Genomic DNA, 19,817 nt, shown 5'->3' on the forward strand with positions numbered 1-19,817 from the left:
TCTCTCCCTTTTAGAAGTTGCACCTTCAATTCTACGGAATGTCTTGAGACTTTGCACCCCTGCTTCTGCAACCACTCCATCCCACCCGCTGGCTAGCTGGTCGGCCCCTCACCCCCATCCCATGCTCTCTTTTCAAAAGACCCCACCTCTTACACCTTGGTTCTGGAGAGCCAGACATATGCAATCGATGAAAGCTAATCTGTTGTCAGATCCAGCTATATTAGACACCATGGTATGGTTCTCTAGAACTATGGTCCAAGAGTTTTGTATGTATTGTAATGTTACCTCAGTAGCTGCTACTGGCAGTGGATTCAAAGAAAGAACTTTCCTTGTTTCCATTTTGCCATGATTAGAATGCAGCTATATGTAAACATTACAAAACATTTTCATTTAATAAATAACAGACTTTCTATGCTTATTTTATGTTATGCTCATCCACCATACATGCCTATTCAACCAGCTCTCTGACTCTCTCTCTTTCTCTCCTTGCTTGCAATGCATCTTGGGTAGAATTGTGGAGCAAGCACCAGGATAAGCAAAAAGCTATGGAAAAACAACAGAGTAAGATACTTTCACACACCAAAAGAAAAAAAAACTTAAAAAATTCCAGCTGTTGACGTTTCCACCCCCCTTCTTTCCACTTGTCCAAACTCATCAGGTTTTTCTACTCACAACTAATGCAAATTATTGGGTAATTTCAGAATTCTGGACAGTCGATCAGTAGAGTCCTTTCTCAGCACAATCCATACTGTTCTTCCTACTGGATACCGCAGCTCCAACTAGTTAGTCACAAAACTAATACAAAGTCATGGGGGCCATGCTGCAGTTTGTACAATCCCTGAAATAAACACTAAAACTTACTTTAGGTGTACACTGTAGTGTAAGGTTTTCAGCGTAGGAGGATGAGAAGGAAGCTATCCTGGAGAACCCCTCCCACCCCCTCTATGAAGAGCTAGGCAAGATGAGGAACATTGTGCATCCACAGAGTCATACCCCCCTCCCGATACTCCACTAACCGCCTTGGACAGTCCTTTGTGCCAGTGGCCATCGGGCTCCACAACCGTGCGCATGGACTGCAGCCAGCAGCCGGATAACTAACGAGAATTACTATGAATGTCTGACTCCAACAAAACCTGCACAGACTACAACGTATGACGTATATCATGCCAGTTAGGGTACCTTGTGTATACTGTTTACTTTACTCATACTCGCAGTATATATTCAGATTCTTTATTGCCTATATTTATGATGATGAAACTGGACTTTGAAGAAGTCTATTTGTAGCACATTGCTACATCGTCATGCAGCGTACACACATGCGAGATGGATGACACATAGGACACACACACATGCATTGTTTGGGGTTGCCGTTGAAATGTCCTCGCTGCCCCTGACCCATCCCGTCTGCCTTCCCCCCCAAAGGCAGCCTCGAGCAGACATGGGTTGTGGCGTGGGGCCGCACCCGGGGACCAATCAAAGGGCTTCTGTCCGTCTTCGTCAGCATTGGCGATCTGTTCTGCATGTTTTTCCATTGTTTTTTTTTTAAGAGGGAAATCTTTGCGAGCATGGGAGAAACGTGCAAACTCCACACAGAAAGCCTCGGGAGATACCCCATCTGTGTACTTGGCAACCTTGTCCACAAGCAGGAATCTAACCCAGAACCTTCTTGCTGTGAGGCGACAGTGTTAACCACTACACCACATGCCGCACCTTGCACCTGTTATATAATATAACCAATAGGGCATACAGACCCTCATCTGTTTACTTTTCTCATATTTTTATATTCAGAGTTAATTATATTGCCTACATTTATGTATTTGTACTATTACCCTGCCCATACCTGTACCTCCGCTCTCCCCCATGCTGCTATGACGCCTGAATTTCCCCAAGAGGATCAATAAAGGAATATCTTATCTTATTTCAGGGCTTGTACAGACTGGAGCCTGACCATATTTACTGTGCATTCGTTTTGTGGGTAACTAGCTGTAACTGTGGGTATCCAGTATGAAGAACAACATGGATTGTGCTAGGAAACAAGGCTAGGGGTCCAAAATTCTGAACTATGAATTTGAAGTAAAAGGCATGTTAACAGAAAGGTAAGCCGCAAAAAAAGAACTTGATCTGAGATGTTTAAGATCATGATTGTGTATAGCAATATGGATTATATAGTGAAAGTGTCGAAAATCTGTCATTTTATTTATTGTTTTATAACTGGATAACAGTACTTCCTAAATTCAGAATAGTAATGTTCTTTTATTTGGTCTAAATATTTCTTTTACCTACTTAACATGACACAAGATTTATGATGTGTGAGTTGGCCTTGACCCAAACTATTCTCCTTGATTCAGGGCTGTGAGAAATGGTTGGATCCCTGTGTTTTAAATGTAATTTAAAAACCTAAACATGTCCCGTAATTTTCCTCTGAACTGGAGTTATAATTCATCTTTGAGCTTGTTTTCTATAGGCCATACATTTATTCCATTAAAAACGCATTTTAACTATAGTTTAACCAGAGGATACACAAAAACTTCTTTAAGGATATCTTTTATTAATCCCTCACGGGGAAATTCCAGTGACACACACATACATCTCATCGTCTCATTAACAACATCATATCACAATCATTACATTTTTACAGTAACAACGGCACAACATAAATTCAAACGGGCATGTACATTTGTTGACACATGTCGACTACAGAATGCCTGAGACACCATATGCGATAGTCGGCTGCAGCAACACCGGGGTGTCGTTGCGCGTCGTTTAACACCTAATATTGTGTCGATTTGGCATCTTTTTTATGCGGCTGACATCTGATCATTGTGCTTGGATATCTTAGTGTTGGCTTACTATTTTCTCTTGATTCCGGTGCATAATGATACACAATGAGTAAGTGACGGGCATGCATTTTTCTAATGACGTTGTGCAGGGAATGGTGTATTTGCAGCAAATATCCCAGATTGGCTGCCTATACGCTTTTCAGTAAAACAGTTTGCAAAATGAAAGATTTTGCACAAAATGTAAACGTAAAGAAAGGGCTTTTGCTACAACTAATTGGGATATCTGATGGGAAAAGAAAATGCACTGAATTAATGATGCAGAACGGGTCTCCTTATTATCTTTACTGTCCAGTTTGTTTGCATGCCTAACTGCCTGTCTGTTTTTGTCTTTTTGTGTAATTTGGGCCACATTTGCAATGTTGACACAGATTTGTTCTCTTGCAGTTTTGTTTTTATGTGTACGCTTCCCCTCCCTTGTGATTTTCTTATACTCTACGTATACTGCTTGGCTTTGGGGTATTTACAGTTAGTGTAGCTATACACAAATAAAACATTAATTCAAAGGAATATTTTTTCTCATGATTTTCACTTAAAAATTATACTATATTTATTATTTTTATATTGCTTTGACTGTAAGCCTCTTCAAGGCACATACGCATTTGAAAATGGAAAGTTTTCACAAAAAGGGAAGCTGATTAGGTGGATTTTGTTAGTTTAAATGCTGTTTTGACATTTTAAACATTTAATGCAGTATTGAGGTAAAGCCTATGGCATTTCAGATGAATCACACCGAGACTGAGGCACTGGCTCACGTCATGTGACATGCAGTAAGGTAAGCATACCGTATGGAACTGATCACGACAGCCGAGCTGATAATTGCATCCGTCCCAACAGGGGCAGAGGGGGCCAAGCAACCACGCCCAGAGGTGGCTGACATAGAAGAGAAGAAGTCCCAGATCAGTGCCGATAGTGGCCTCTGTGTCACCTCTGGATCTCAGGTACGTACCATACAAACTCCCTTTTTAGCTTTTCAGATGGAACAATGTTTTCAAACCTAATTATCTAAAGATGGTAAATTTGAGTGTTAAACAGATTCAATTGTGTTTTTCAATCTCATAGCATTTTTTTCTCATTGCTTTGCAGAAGAGTGACACAGAGTCCATGACTAGCTCTGAGCCACCTGTCCTGAAAAGGAGTAACAGCCAGGACTCCGAGGCGAGCACAGTGGTAGGGCACGGCCAGAATATGCACCTCACTATCATTAATCCATAGTACTTGCAAAAAGAAACTCAAAATCTCTGAACGGAAGCCTTCAGTATTATGACATTTAATTCCGTAAATGCTCTTCTCTTCCAATATTCTCACTTTAATATAAGAAACATCTTGCTTTTGAAAATGTCAGCGCATGACATGTAGGCTTTGATGATGTTGTCATGGTGATCCATTAACACATTGGGCGCCAGATGCGAGATCTCTCGGGTTATCTCGCCAGCGGTTGAGTGCCACAACCCGAGATTTCTTGGGTTTTCATAGTTTTTTTCTTTTCGATTTCTTTTATTCTATGCAGTGTCACAGACCTCTGTGTTACCATAGGAAATCATTCTGAGATCCCCAATCTCAATACCGGCCGCATCCTGCTAGGTGGCAGTATCGCTCACCCTTTGAAACCTTATTTCACACTGTCATCTAATTTTGTCCGGGCGGAGAATTTAGACCAAGCCAAGTACATCGCTTCATCCGAGCACTTCGAAACGCGGTCAGCACACTTGAGGCATATCTTGTGCCACTTCATGTCAGGGACCCGATCAACATCAATACTGGAAATCGCGATCAGACAATTGGAATATTCTTTTTGGAATAACCCCGATCAAAGGTAAGGACTATCTGACGTCAATTCCACCTTGATCGTACAATGATTTCATATCGATCCAGCTGATCAACGTATGTACCGTACTTTTCGCACTATAAGCCGCACCTGACTATAAGCCGCAGCAGCTAAATTGAATGATGTGTGTACATATATAAGCGGCACTGGACTATAAGCCGCAGGTGTTTTAATGTTTAATTACCATATGTAATTAGCATTGGGACACAATACTGTCAGACAAATAACAAGAATTAACTCATTTACAAGTTGTATTAAGTTTAGCAAATAAGGGAACAGATAAATAACATTTCAATGCAGTCAAAAAAGCAATATTTAGATTTTTACATTTTCGGGTTTGGTCACGTCGAGTCACATATAAGCCGCACCGTTATATAAGCCGCAGGGTCGAAAAATGGGGGGGAAAGCCGCGGCTTATAGTCCGAAAAGTACGGTAGTATTCAAAACTAATGTCGTTACTAGTGATCAAAGCATCAAAAAACTACCCCCCCCCCCCCCTTCATGCATTCATGATGAAACATAATACCTATTATATACCTTTTGATTTGGAAATAGTAGCGTGTCCAGGCAAGCAACGCGAACGTTTTTAGCTAAATTCACATATCGCTCCATAACAGTTACCAGGAATTAGCCAGGATCACTCTGAAACTACAATATTCACCACGGTATAACAGGCAAACATATACCTGAAAACATTTATTCTTTTTCACATGTTGAACGAGGGATAGTTAATGTCAAATGAGCCATAGTATTGTCTCCATAGCTATAATATACAATATAGATATAGCCCTGCAAACACAGCGACGCACAGTGAAAATCCCTATCCTTTACAGCGGTGGCACAATCAAGTACAAGGATGGTTAAAACGGCTGGTGCTGAAAGTGTTGAGGACAAATTATTAATGGCACCTTTTTAGAGCTACACCTGCTATTGCATTGTCAGCTAACTGATTATTGCACATAAGTATACATCCCTTCACCGCCAAGTTCTTTAAAAACATTAATTTAAAAATAAATGGCATTAGCATTTGTTGTGTATAAGTGAGCAATTTGAATGCAAAAAGGTACATTAGTCTCTACTATGCAGTATGCATCTCCATTGATGCATTTTTCTTCTTGATATATAACTATTTTAGATCAGCAACAGTTCTGGAGAGACGCTTGGAGCCGACAGTGACCTGAGTAGCACAGCAGGAGATGGTCTTGGTGGGAGGGCTCTATCTCACCTCACCAAATCAAGGGGTACGCTTTCTGACAGCGAGATCGAGACCAATCCCGCAACCAGCTCAGTGTTTGTAAGTGCAACTATTAATTTTATATAGTTAAGATGGCAGTACATTTTTTGTTTGGATGACTAACTTTAAAATGGCAAAGGATTAGACTGGACTCAGAGTTGTGTTCCATTTTCTCAGGGGAAAACTCACAAGTTGAAACTGGGTGCAAAGACACCTGTTCCAGTTGTGGCCAAGGGGCCACCAGCCCAACCCATGGAGGACATCAGCTTGAGGATTTACCTTTGTGAAGGCCTGCTTGGTATGTTCCAGTTTTGGTCCCTGTCACAGGTTACAATCATGTTATATTTGCATTGACATTATTACTATTGTTATTAGTTCCTCCATCTGAATTACTTTAATTTCCTACTTTGATTGTGTTTAACCATAATGGCAAGAATGGGGCTGGGTTGCGTTGTATGGTCTTGAGTGGTGAGTGAATGGGGCTGGGTTGTGTTGTATGGTCTTGACTGGTGAGTGAATGGGGCTGGGTTTTGTTGTGTGGTCTTGAGTGGTGAGTGAATGGGGCTGGGTTGCGTTGTATGGTCTTGAGTGGTGAGTGAATGGGGCTGGGTTGTGTTGTATGGTCTTGAGTGGTGAGTGAATAGGGCTGGGTTGCGTTGTATGGTCTTGAGTGGTGAGTGAATGGGGCTGGGTTGTGTTGTATGGTCTTGACTGGTGAGTGAATGGGGCTGGGTTTTGTTGTGTGGTCTTGAGTGGTGAGTGAATGGGGCTGGGTTGCGTTGTATGGTCTTGAGTGGTGAGTGAATGGGGCTGGGTTGTGTTGTATGGTCTTGAGTGGTGAGTGAATAGGGCTGGGTTGCGTTGTATGGTCTTGAGTGGTGAGTGAATGGGGCTGGGTTGTATGGTCTTGAGTGGTGAGTGAATGGGGCTGGGTTGTATGGTCTTGAGTGGTGAGTGAATAGGGCTGGGTTGCGTTGTATGGTCTTGAGTGGTGAGTGAATGGGGCTGGGTTGTGTTGTATGGTCTTGACTGGTGAGTGAATGGGGCTGGCTTTTGTTCTGTGGTCTTGAGTGGTGAGTGAATGGGGCTGGGTTTTGTTGTGTGGTCTTGCTCTCTCTGCTTTTGTCTCGTCTATTAACCTTCTCACCTCCTTACCTAACCTCCTCTACTCTCGCCACTGCTCTTCCTTCCTGCTGCGCCCCCTGGGAAATTGGGAATCTGTCTCAGGGCGTGATAAGAGCTCCGTTTGGGATCAACTAGAAGATGCCGCCATGGAAACCTTCTCTCTAAGTAGGGCTAATATTTCACCTTTGCCTTTTTCATTATGTGCATGGGTTACGTTGCCTGCTGGGGATTCTACCACCTGCGTTTGGCCTTTTGATATGCTTTTTGCTCCCTTTCAGTCTGTATTACCATGCTGTTCATTCACAATTCAGTAAACACAAAATGGTGGTGTTCCTGTATAAAAGATCTAAATCCTATATTGTGTGTTGTACTATTTTGCACATTTGGTGTGTCCTTGAGTCCACTATGTAAGTGCATGTAAATTTCCCATCGTTTTTTGTTGTGTTGTTTTTTTCACGAGACTGTAGATGCCTGGGTGAAAGTTTGTATGCTTGGGATTGCATGTGTTTGAGTTCACGAGTGTAATGTGTTGTTTGTTGTGAGCATCATGTGTGCCGTCTGTCTGTAGGTAAGGAGCGGTCCACCCTGTGGGATCAGGTCCAGTTCTGGGAGGACGCCTACTTGGACGCCGTCATGCTGGAGCGAGAGGGGATGGGAATGGACCAGGGACCTCAGGAGATGATTGACAGGTTAGAACAGACTTGCTTGTTTGTTAGTTGTGTTTTAAATTTTTACCTCATACATAACAGTCCGGATTGCCATAAAATGTGTTGTGAACATTCATTAATTAATATTTTCATTTTTATTAGCCTATATCACAGGTTTTTGCCATAGTTTGTCTCTCCTGCCCATGTAAAGCGTCTTTGAGCACCTGGAAAAGCGCTATATAAGATAGATGTATTATTATTATTATTATTCCCAACTGTTTACACCCCTTTTACCCCTTCACCCTAAAGAAAGGTGTCTCTCCGGGACCCAAACCTACACAAATGCATCAGGAATTGCCATAACATCTACTACTGAGAACACAACACCATGAACTAACACTAATCGCCACTTTTTTTTTTTTTTTACCTGACACAAGTCTTCTCTCGGGAGAGGAGTGTTCAAGGGCCAATGTTGAATTTACTGTCCGTGGTGCTGAGCTGAACAGTGGAGATGCAACTGAACTGAAAAGTCTTAATTTCTCTCCCACGATTATTCACTTATAGATTAAGCCTTGGTGCAGGTCTGCATTCTACTTAATGCATTAGTTCTCTGGGGTTACTGCCTCCGTTTCTGGCCACCTGACTAACTAACCAATGACTTGATTTCAAGGGCTACTATACTATATCTGTCTTTTATCTCTTTTTTTCTTTTTCTTTTATCTTTGTCATTGTATTATTAGTGTGGGTGACCTGGCAATGTCTTTTTGGTCCATAGGAATAAATTACGTAAAGTTCAGAGTGTAGCAGCTGCGAGTTTTTGCAAGATGTTTTGTAAATTGTGACCTTTGTGGCCTAAATTTTGCCCCTAGTTATAAAAATGGACTCGGAGGGAGATTCCCTGCCCCCTATGCTTATGCCCCGCCCACTCCTGGGTATCTTTTGAACCTGTCGTAGAGAGTCACAGGAGGGGGGGGGTTGGACTCGGGGAGATCCGCTCCCGTTGGTTGGCAGGGCACAGGCGTCACCCACACATTCACAATTTCCCCTGTGGAATTGTCTTGTTTTACTTCATTGTCTTTGTTATTTTATTTAATTACCTTTTGTGCATTGTCCTCTAACCATTGTCGTGTAGTGGTTTATAACAATGCGGTTTCCTCGCGGAGGTAATGACGTTCTGTCATACTGTATATCTCATCTTCTGTGTCTGTATTCAAATGAATTCTTCTGTGTTTTTCTTTAACACAGGTACTTGTCACTTGGGGACCATGACCGCAAGAGGCTGGAGGATGACGAGGACAGGCTGTTGGCTACCCTGCTGCATAATATGGTTGCCTACATGCTAATGGTGAAGGTATGTCTCTTTGTCTTGGTCATCCTGCCCACTTTGACAACCTAGGATGGCTTAGAGTAGACGACAGAGTACAGCAACTTGCAATGGGCCTGGTCTACAAGATACACTATACGACCGGGGTGCCCATGTACATGTCAAAATACTTCCCAAAGGTCAGTGAATACCACAACCACTACACCAGAGGAAGCTCAACAAATCATGTTAAACCCAGATTCGGCTCAAACAAGGGACTAAACACGTTTAGCAATTATGCCACAACAATGTGGAACGCCCTACCCAAAGCTGTAAAGGAATGTGAATCCCTGCCCACATTCAAAACTGCTCTTAAAGAGCACCTACGGGAGGCTGCAATTCGAAACTGGCCACCGTAAATGCCCAAAACCCCCACCACCTCCTAATAGACAGTCTCCTCCCCACCGCATGTATATATTCCCTCCCCGCCGTATGTATATTTCTCTCCCACCCACCCACCCCCTCCTAATGTACAGTCCCCTCCCCATCATATGTATATACTCTGTCAGGATCTAGGGGTAACAGTACTGTATATTTGAATACCGTTTGTCACAAATGTATCAGTACTAAATACCTATATGTCCCTATGCCATAAATATCATGTATGTTGTGTATGTCATAAATGTCTATATGAATTGAAAATGGGGGACCCTGATGGAAACAAGACAAACGTCTTTCTCAGGTCTGCATCCCCTTAACAATTGTATGTATTGAGCCGTACTGTATTGTACCCATTCTGCAATCTGTTAAATAAAGTTTTCATTCATTCATCCTCATACAGTCAGGTGATGGCACCATGATTTTTCATGTTGTCTTATTTTGTTGAGGATTCTGTTGCACATGAATGTTTTCGGTTTCCAGGTGACCAAAAATGACATCCGTAAGAAAGTGAGGCGCCTGATGGGGAAATCCCATATTGGCCTGGCACACAGCCAAGAGATCAACGAGCTACTGGACAAACTGGCTCAAATGGTAGGAACTTGTCACCTTGGTGACACTGCTGTTTTAGGGACTAACTAGTCAGGCTGGGTAATACATTGCTATTTATCGTTTATCATCTGTGTTATCATATCTTGTTTTCTTTTATATTGTGAATCATGATATGTAATTCTGTTGCAAAGCAAATATCAATATTATCAGATTTCAATGTCGATTGACAATTACAACTTGATTTTGATGCTGTATTATGCATCCCAATACCATTTCGTCCAATGACTATCAATTGGATTATCCACCATGTGTCTTTCCATACTTAAGCAGATGTCGAGACATATATCAATATCAAAAAGGTCCTGTATATTGTGATATTTGTTTATTTATTTCCATATTGCCCCGCCTAATGAACTAGATTGTATTCAGAAAAAACATTTTGTAACATTATGTATGTATCCATTAGAACGGCCGTGAGCTATCCATCAGACCCAGTGGGAGCCGCCACATCAAGAAGCAGACGTTCGTTGTTCACGCTGGGACTGATACCACTGGGGACATCTTTTTCATGGAGGTATTCAAAAGCGTGTCAATTTGTAGTTATTCGTCTTATTAGAAATATAGGTCATAGAATCACTTACCGGTATATGCAGTTCTATAATGAGTTTTTGATATTGCTGTATGAATCAAAATCTCTAGCGGAGAGTAGGAAATGCTGTAGGAAATGCTTGAATGTTGTTGAATTATATTGACTGAGACAATGGCCATAACACATCGTACATCAAATAAAATGGATGACACAAATGGAAACAGTTGTGAGCCGCTCTGGTTTGAGTGGTCTCCTTGGATGTGGCCGGTCTGTCCCCGCTAGGCAAGAACACAGAGGAGGAGCAGACCACAGCCAGCATCTATCATTGAAACCAATCAAGATGCTGTCTGCAAAGTCAGCGGGAAAAAAAAGAGATAACTTCAGCTTAAAGTCATGCCAAATACAAGCGTGCCAAATCCAAGGAAACTAATCAAAAACAAGCCTAGCACGCACAGTAAAAATAAATACTGAACAGCATTTTTAGAAGACAGTGAACGGATTATGCAATGATGAATTGGTCAAACTTGCAATGAAATTGGCCTACATGTCTATACAGATTGTTTTGTCCTAAAACCCTGATTTAAATGGTCACAAAATTTCAGTCTTATTTTTTCCTGGTTTACACTTCTAAGAATTTCTCTCACAAAATTCTCCTTTAACACAATGCCCGCCATCAGCAGGGGGCGCTGATCCCCCTTCATCGCCAGGTCTTTATTCAATGGATCTAGTTTTATATTGCCAAACTTGCGAGTCCTAAAACTATATTTTATATTATAGCTATGGATCTAATAACGCCGTCGACTGTCAGTGAGTTGCTTCTGATCAACATGCAAAAAACTGATTGTTTTTTCATCCGTACATTTCCGTTTTATACCGTTTGAATAGGAGTATAGTTTGAGTGATTCTGAGTAATTCCAGGAAAAGACGAGAAAAAGGCATTTTTAGTGTAATCCAGTTATCACGTTGTAATTTTTCATTCATCAATCCTACTTTGATCCAACAATGATTTCACATCGATCACAGCGATCAACGTATGTAGTATTAAAAAAAATGCTGTTGCTGACGATCAGAGCATCAAAAAACGACCCCCCCCTTTGATGCATTCATGATTAAACATAATACCTATTATATACCTTTGATTTTGAAATAGTAACGTGTCCAGGCGAGCAACGCAAACGCCTTTAGCAAAATTCTAAATTCACATAATAAACATCGCTCCATAACGCAGCTTCCAGGAATTAGCCAGGATCACTCTGAAATATATTCACCACGGGATAACACGCAAACGTATACATGAAAAAATTTAAAAATTTTTTTACATGTTGGACGAGGGATAGTGACTGTCAAATGAGCCATAGGTGCGGCCGGGTAGCGCAGCGGACTAAGCGTCTGTCTACCACCACATAGCCAGTGGGATCGAATCCGGCTGTGGTGCCTCCGGCTTGGCCGACCGTCCATACTAACACAATTGGCAGTGTTAGCGGGTGGGAAGCCGGCGTGGGTGGGTCCTGGTCGTTGTAAACAGCGACTCCTACAGTTCGGTCGGGGCGCCTGCACAGCAAGGGAAGGATCTGGGAGAGGTGAAAAGAAGCTGTGGGCTGGGGTGGGAATCGCGATACTCGATATATTGCAATATATTAAATTTTTTTTGTGAACATTTTTTTTTATTATTTTTTTGACATGACATAAAACTACCGTACTTTTCGGACTATAAGCCGCGGCTTTTTCCCCCATTTTTCGACCCTGCGGCTTATATAACGGTGCGGCTTATATGTGACTCGACGTGACCAAACCCGAAAATGTAAAAATCTAAATATTGCTTTTTTGACTGCATTGAAATGTTATTTATCTGTTCCCTTATTTGCTAAACTTAATACAACTTGTAAATGAGTTAATTCTTGTTATTTGTCTGACAGTATTGTGTCCCAATGCTAATTACATATGGTAATTAAACATTAAAACACCTGCGGCTTATAGTCCAGTGCGGTTTATATATGTACACATCATTCAATTTAGCTGCTGCGGCTTATAGTCAGGTGCGGCTTATAGTGCGAAAAGTGGTATATATTTAATTTTTTATAATTTTTATTTTTAATTTTTTTTTACTGCAAAGTAAAACTGTCAACATGTTTGATCTAATAAAATAAAGTTCAGTCTGTTCATCTCACTTCAATCATTTTTATTGCAGAACATGGTATTTTTTCAAGCAGACAGATGTAAACACTGTAATCTGTGTTGCATGTACCTGACGAACTGAACTGTTTGTATTAGTCATATTCCAACTTAACTGAATGCACATTTAAATTCATTTTTTTTATGAATAATTAAATATCGATACTTGGCGTCCCTGTATCGATACAGCATCGCCACGCAAAGTATCGCGATACTACTACGTATCGATTTTTCCCCCCACCCCTACTGGCTACACATGTGTTGGAGGAAGCATGTGATAGTCTCTGCCCTCCCAGACCGACGGTAGGGGGTAGAGTGTGCAACGACCAGGAAGGGGATTGGGAATTGGCATAACGACTAACATTTGGATGGGAGACAAATGGAAAAAGAAGGGGGGGGGGAGATAAAAAAAAAAAAAATATATATATTAGGGCTGTCAGTTTATCGCGTTAATTAGATTAATTAATTACACAGCAAATTATCGCGTTATGAAAATTAACTAAAAATGTATTACAAAAAAAAGTTTTTTTAGTTTTTTTTTTTTTTAATTTTTTTTTTTTTATCTCATTCATTCCATAAGAACGTAGAATACACATTACAGACTTTTTTTTATATGGTCCATTTCCATGTTCTTGGTATCTGATTCTAGGGACATCTATGGATCTCAGGGAATGTATTCCCAGTGTCCGAAATACTGTCTGTTACTAGGCTTGAGTAAATTGTAATGAACCAAATGAGAATATCAATAAAACATTTTTTTTTATCTTTGACTGTGAATAACACTATGCTCAAATTGACCAGACCTGAAAAATCTAAGCAAATTAATAGATGGAAGATGATTAAACAGAAGGTTTTGTAGATACAGTACTGAATTCTGCCATCCGGACACATGCAATTTGAAATATGATTATAGAATATAGAATATCAGGCATAAAATGGTTATGCGATTAAAATGCGATTAATTAGATTAATTAATTACAAATCCTGTAATTAATTAGATAAAATTTTTTAATCACCTGACAGCACTAATATATATATACCCCTGCAAACATCGTGACGCACAGTGAAAATCCCTATCTTTTAAAGCGTGGCCCATTGGCTACAAGGATGGATAAAATGGCTGGCGCTGAAAGTGTTAAGGGACCCTCCTGAGATTAATCTCTCACTAAATTCTCCTTTATGGGACCCTCCTGAGATCTTTCCCTCCATTCTCTCCAGGTTTGTGACGACTGCATAGTCCTGCGCAGCAACATCGGGACAGTGTACGAGCGCTGGTGGTACGAGAAGCTTATCAACATGACTTACTGCCCCAAGACCAAGGTGTTGTGTCTCTGGAGACGTAATGGCCAAGAGACGCAGCTAAACAAGTTCTATACCAAAAAGGTCAGAGTCTGTATGATTATGCATCGCAGTAGCAGTTTCCATTCACTTAGGTTGTACATTAGTGATGACGGTATTTTTCTCTTTGCATTCTAGTGTCGTGAACTCTACTACTGTGTGAAAGATAGTATGGAGAGAGCTGCTGCTAGACAGCAGAGCATCAAACCAGGTATGGCATTTCTCTTTGTGTTGTCTTTTTTCACAACAGCAGGAAATATATAATAGAGGCCTTGCACTGAATGTTTGTGTAGTTCTCATTCTTCCAGTTTGGCTGCCTGTAAACATTAGTAACCACTTTCACGAGAAAATGCCTAATTTCTGTGCAGTGTTAGAGGGTAAAACCCTGTTCTACTGTGCCTTGTTTACAAGATCCAGTTATAGGACACCACATGATTATGTTTTTGTTGATATATTTATTTATCATATATCGACACATAGCAACTGTTGTTTTCCACATAGCAGCCATTGTCTCTTCCATTGCCATGTACAAAACAATGGTTGCTATGTTACAGACAACAATGTTGGAAGACGGAGATCTACACAAACATCATGTGTAAAGCCTCTATTGTCCAATGGCTGCCAGATACCAGACCCTGAATCACTTGTCAGTTCAAGGTCTGGCATTGCAGACTTCTCACAGGGTTTTAGCCATTGGTGTAATTGTATTCATATTATACTCTAGGCCTGTCCCCGACTAAGGGTTTGTATAGTCGACTTTGATTGGCCAAAATTTGCCGACAGCCGAATGCAATTTTTTATATATATTTTGTGTGTGAAATCCTCTTTCAGTGCCTCTGTACCAGTTTTCTCAGGCAGTTAGCCTCGCTGGTATGCGCACCATTAGCGTTAGCCATGCTTCTAGGCCTCTTTGCTTTTGGAAAGAATAATACAAAAAAATATTCCATACATTTGCATTCGACTAAGAGGTTGGCAGTCGACTACAGCTCCTTTCTATCGATTAGTCGACTATTCGACTAGTCGAGGTCAGCCCTATTTTACTCAAAAAAAAAAGTATTTCGACCCGACCCACGCAAATTAAAAGAGTAAAGTTTACTGACAGAGTAAACTGAGTACAGAGTAAACAAAATAGATATTATTAAAAAATGTATAATTTAATAACGAGTCGAAATATAGGCTACAGCTTTTCCAGTCAACAAACCTAGCATAATGATTTAAAGGTCCCATGTTTTGCTATTCCTTTCACTATTTGGGCAATGTTACACAATTCCTGTGAGTCTATGGAACACATCTGTAAGGTTTTTATTTTTTATTTTTAAATTCATTGTTTTGTATTTCTAATCAAGTACTCTAAAGCAGCATTTTTCCACTTCAAGATTTCAAGCTGTTTTGGGCTGGGCTCCGCCCATAAGCGCTTTGAGGGGCAGTCACCCACACAGCGTATAATTATCAAATATATTACTACGGGCGAGTCACCGAAGTAACATCGGAGATCTGGCAAATATGGTTTGTCCTTTACCGTCACACCAGCACCATCGCAGCACTGCACTTTAGCACTGCAATTTACAGCGAACCACCATTGTATTTTCCAGCAAGCTGTAAATGGTCTAGACCTCGCTCATCTGCTTATTGCACTATCTTGTGCTAACTTTACTCACCCAATGAAATTAATACAAAATAATATCCACAAATATGTAAACTAACCATTATAAATATCAGATTAATTTAAAATACAGTTAGCTGGCTAATCGGTGTGCAGTTGTGCACACACCCCTAGTCGTTTGCCAACCAAGACAACTGAGATAGAATACTAATGAATATAGGGAGGTGTAGTGGTTACGTCATTGTTGTTTCCCGCGCGGTCCATCCCACTTGACATTGCATTGCATTGTGGGGCGGCGTGGCTCAGGGGTAGAGCGGGTCGTCCAATGATCGAAGGGTTTGTGGTTCGAATCCCGCTCAAGCCCATGTCCATCCCACTGCCGTTGTGTCCTTGGGTAAGACACTTAACCTACTTGCCTCGTGTGAATGTGTATGCATGTGAATGAATGTTGGTGGTGGTCGGAGGGGCCGTAGGCGATGATTATTTGCCACGCTTCCGTGAGTCTGCCTCAGGGCACCACCGGTATGACTGTGTATGAACGAATAATGGACTGTAAGCGCTCTGGGGTCACTGGGGTGTCATGAAGAGCGCTATATAAATCCAATCCATTATTATTATTATTAATGTATTCTCAATGGACACATTTCTAAATAATCTCGTTTAAAACAAATTAAGCATGAACATTGGCATGGTGTACCTTTCTGTGTGTATTCATCCACAATCTATAGCTCAACATGAACAAATTTGCAATTAATCGTCAAAGTAGCAAAATAACAACGTTTATGTCTTCGTTCACTGAGAAACTACACAATGGCCGTGACGTGTATTAGGCGACAGCACTGAACGACAGGCGTTCTACTGGTAAGTGTACCGTACTTTTCGGACTATAAGCCGCGGCTTTTCCCCCCATTTTTCGACCCTGCGGCTTATATAACGGTGCGGCTTATATGTGACTTGACGTGACCAAACCCGAAAATGTAAAAATCTAAATATTGCTTTTTTGACTGCATTGAAATGTTATTTATCTGTTCCCTTATTTGCTAAACTTAATACAACTTGTAAATGAGTTAATTCTTGTTATTTGTCCGACAGTATTGTGTCCCAATGCTAATTACATATGGTAATTAAACATTAAAACACCTGCGGCTTATAGTCCAGTGCGGCTTATATATGTACACATCATTAAATTTAGCTGCTGCGGCTTATAGTCAGGTGCGGCTTATAGTGCGAAAAGGTAGTTATTTTTTAACGACAAATTAAACAACATTTTAACTAACTTTATTTCAACAAAAAATGCTTAAACAATAATGTTAGTGATATAAGGGAACAAATTGTGAAAAAAATGGAAAGCTTGCCAATGTTCATGAGGCAGAATTATTTCAATAGCTGATGATACATTTTCCCAATGATAAATCCCTATACGGGTGGACCGTGCGGGAAACTAAAGTGACGTTCCGACTGAAGGGCTCTAGGTGGGCATGCCAGTGAGGTTGATTTTAAGTCTACTCGTCTGACCTTCCCTCAGGTCCAGAGTTGGGTGGAGAGTTCCCCGTCCAGGATATGAAAACTGGCGAAGGAGGGTTGCTGCAGGTCACACTGGAAGGAATCAACCTTAAATTCATGCACAGCCAGGTAGGAGGTTAGGACCATGGCAGAGTCGAGTGTACATTACACACACTAACATGAAGGAAATCATTCAACTCACGACGCCTTTGTAGCCATTCATTTAATCCCCTAATCAACTTCCCTCAGCCCATCTCCTGCTGGTCCTACCCATTTCTCTCTGTATCCTCTCCCTTTACCTTGTGCTCATCTTCCTCTAATGTCCACCAGATCATTCTCATTTGAGTAGAAATTATAGACAAATTAAATGTTTATGGTTAACAAATGCCACATAACTGTTATTCCCCTAAATTCAATTATTTTTTGTTGATACGGAACTTAGAGGAAGAATCTTTGTGCTTCAGCTTTTATTTAATTTGCTTTGATCGGTTTCATTGGGACTAAAAAATGTGTTTGTGCGTGCTGTGTTTTCAAGTGATACAAACTCATCCTTCCACAGAAACGTCTGTTGATATTTGATTACCGTGGTGCCCAACCCTGATTTTCTATGTGTGGGAGGAAATAATTGCTGTGTTTGTTTGTGTGTGTGTGAATTATGCACCCAATGTAAGACGGATGAGCAAAGCATTTTCATCAATAATTGGCTTTTTTATAGCAACTATCTTGTATAAATTTGGACCATAACCTAATCTGGAGCAATTTTACTCCCTCAATTGACCTTTTGGGAATTCACCCTGTTCTTGAGTATGTATTTGAACATGTGACTGTGATGTGTATAAAGTGACCATGCTATAAATGGTCATTGGCATGGCCCTGTTACTATGAAGAGACATTTTATACATATTGGACATTTAGATGTGTGAGAACAGGGCAAAAGCTAAATAAGCTATTGCATTGTTAGACTAGGAGGAATGTCAACTCATAGCATTCTATTAGCTACTGTTGTAATATTGGACTGCATTCCTCATCAAGCATCTTACATTTGCCCACTGAGTTCATAACTACAAAATCAATTTAAGTCACAAGTTGCTAAAGATTATTTTTCTTGCTGCTTCTGCTTTTGCTGCCTTACACCTACATTTGCTCAATTTGAACTTTTGCGCTTTACTTTGCGGGGGGTGGAGTGCCTTTGATGGATAAGTTGCTTGATTGCAACAGAAGTCAAATTTATCCTAAGCTGTCTTTAAAAATGTATGTTGTTCTCAGAAAGGCTCTTTGTATAACACCAGATTCGTGGTAACTCAGTACAAACCCCTTTTCTGGAGTTTACAAAGCTCATGCATTTTCAGATTGGCCCATACCATCTATTTCTTCATGTAAAGTGTCATTACCTTTCTCAGTTTATCGTGCAGTGACATTTCAACAACCCTCCCATAGGAATGTTACTGTACTAGCAATAGAGGCCAACAAGCTAAAACTGTACAGTGGAAATTCAGCCTGTGCTATCTAGTCACAGATTTATCCTTCTGCCATATTAGATTGCTGCGTTAGTTATGGAAATTAATTTGTGAAAGCTAGGTCTGGACCTGGGAAATATGACATTGATATGGTGTCTGAGGTGACCTCATGCATTTGTGCGACTGTGTTGGTGCCAGCCCTCGTTGCCGGAGGAGGAGGCATGGAAGGGCACTGGGAGCTGTGATTTATTAAGTCCAGGAAAACAAAGGTGAATCCAGCTCTCAAAGCCCTAGTCAAACCTCTAGTCCTCTCTTTCTGGGGTTAAGTCTCTTGTGATGGTTTTTCATTGGCTCTGATAAACATCAATAGCTAGTCATTGTAATCCGTTAAGAGGTTCCTGTGGCTAGCGCAGTGCCCTCTAGGAGTGCCGCCGAGTGTCTGTGCTCTTCTGTCCGATAATAATCCAAACCGTTTCTCTCCCATGCTCTCTCCCCCTGCAAGGAGCGGAAGGTACACAACCTCTGCTGTGTTTGCTTGTTAGCGGTTACATTTTATTGGGTTCCTTTTTTCCTCTTTCTTTCTGTTCACTGTTTTAGCTGTACGGCAAATCTAATTTTGTGTCCTTGTCTATGTTTTATATGGAATTTTCATGTATGCATTACATGGGCCATATTGCATATAAGTTCGCCTAAAAATAAACATGTGAAAGTAAACACATGTGAAAGTATTCAACTACCTTCTAGTAAGAATCTTTGTAATTGTAGTTGCCAGTAATTCTTTGTAGATGAAACAAGTAATTTTGTATTAATTGCGTCCCTCGAGCAGTCTTTGCAATACATATCTGTTCACCTCACCCCTGCCCATGTATGCGTTCAATCATGGAAACTTCCCATTAATGTTCTTTTTCTTTCATTTTATTAACTGTTAAAAAGCTTGCATTCCAGTGCAGTTATTTTAATTGTATATTTAGTACTGAATAGAACACATTTAACATGGTTTATTTCTATCTGAAATGTTTAATTTCAGCCAGTGTTGTTGAGTTGCTAATATTCTTTTTTTGTTTGTTTTTAGGTTTTCATAGAGCTGAGTCACATTAAAAAGTGCAATACAGTGAAGGGAGTCTTTATCCTGGAGGAATTTGGTAATTACCCCATCTATTGATTTTAGACCTGTACTCGACACGGCAGTAA

General features: G+C 40.7%; 1 protein-coding gene across 5 annotated transcripts in view; it reads left to right on the forward strand.

The window, feature by feature from the left end:
- The window catches only part of madd (MAP-kinase activating death domain), a 118,581-nt gene that overhangs the window by 91,592 nt on the left and 7,172 nt on the right, over window positions 1-19,817 (forward strand). For 4 of the 5 annotated variants that reach the window (XM_084337839.1, XM_084337843.1, XM_084337842.1 and 1 more), the window contains 13 exons: window positions 3,675-3,778; window positions 3,924-4,007; window positions 5,801-5,959; window positions 6,077-6,197; window positions 7,127-7,189; window positions 7,593-7,713; window positions 8,917-9,022; window positions 9,896-10,006; window positions 10,431-10,538; window positions 13,944-14,108; window positions 14,202-14,274; window positions 17,192-17,298; window positions 19,699-19,768. In XM_084337839.1, coding sequence (XP_084193965.1) covers window positions 3,675-3,778; window positions 3,924-4,007; window positions 5,801-5,959; window positions 6,077-6,197; window positions 7,127-7,189; window positions 7,593-7,713; window positions 8,917-9,022; window positions 9,896-10,006; window positions 10,431-10,538; window positions 13,944-14,108; window positions 14,202-14,274; window positions 17,192-17,298; window positions 19,699-19,768 — 1,392 coding nt within the window. The remainder of the gene's footprint in view (window positions 1-3,674; window positions 3,779-3,923; window positions 4,008-5,800; window positions 5,960-6,076; window positions 6,198-7,126; window positions 7,190-7,592; window positions 7,714-8,916; window positions 9,023-9,895; window positions 10,007-10,430; window positions 10,539-13,943; window positions 14,109-14,201; window positions 14,275-17,191; window positions 17,299-19,698; window positions 19,769-19,817) is intronic. The other variant, XM_084337841.1, reaches the window with a different exon arrangement.

The sequence above is a fragment of the Notolepis coatsorum genome (assembly GCF_963971535.1).
Source record: "Notolepis coatsorum genome assembly, chromosome: 20".
Taxonomy (NCBI): Eukaryota; Metazoa; Chordata; class Actinopteri; order Aulopiformes; family Paralepididae; genus Notolepis; species Notolepis coatsorum.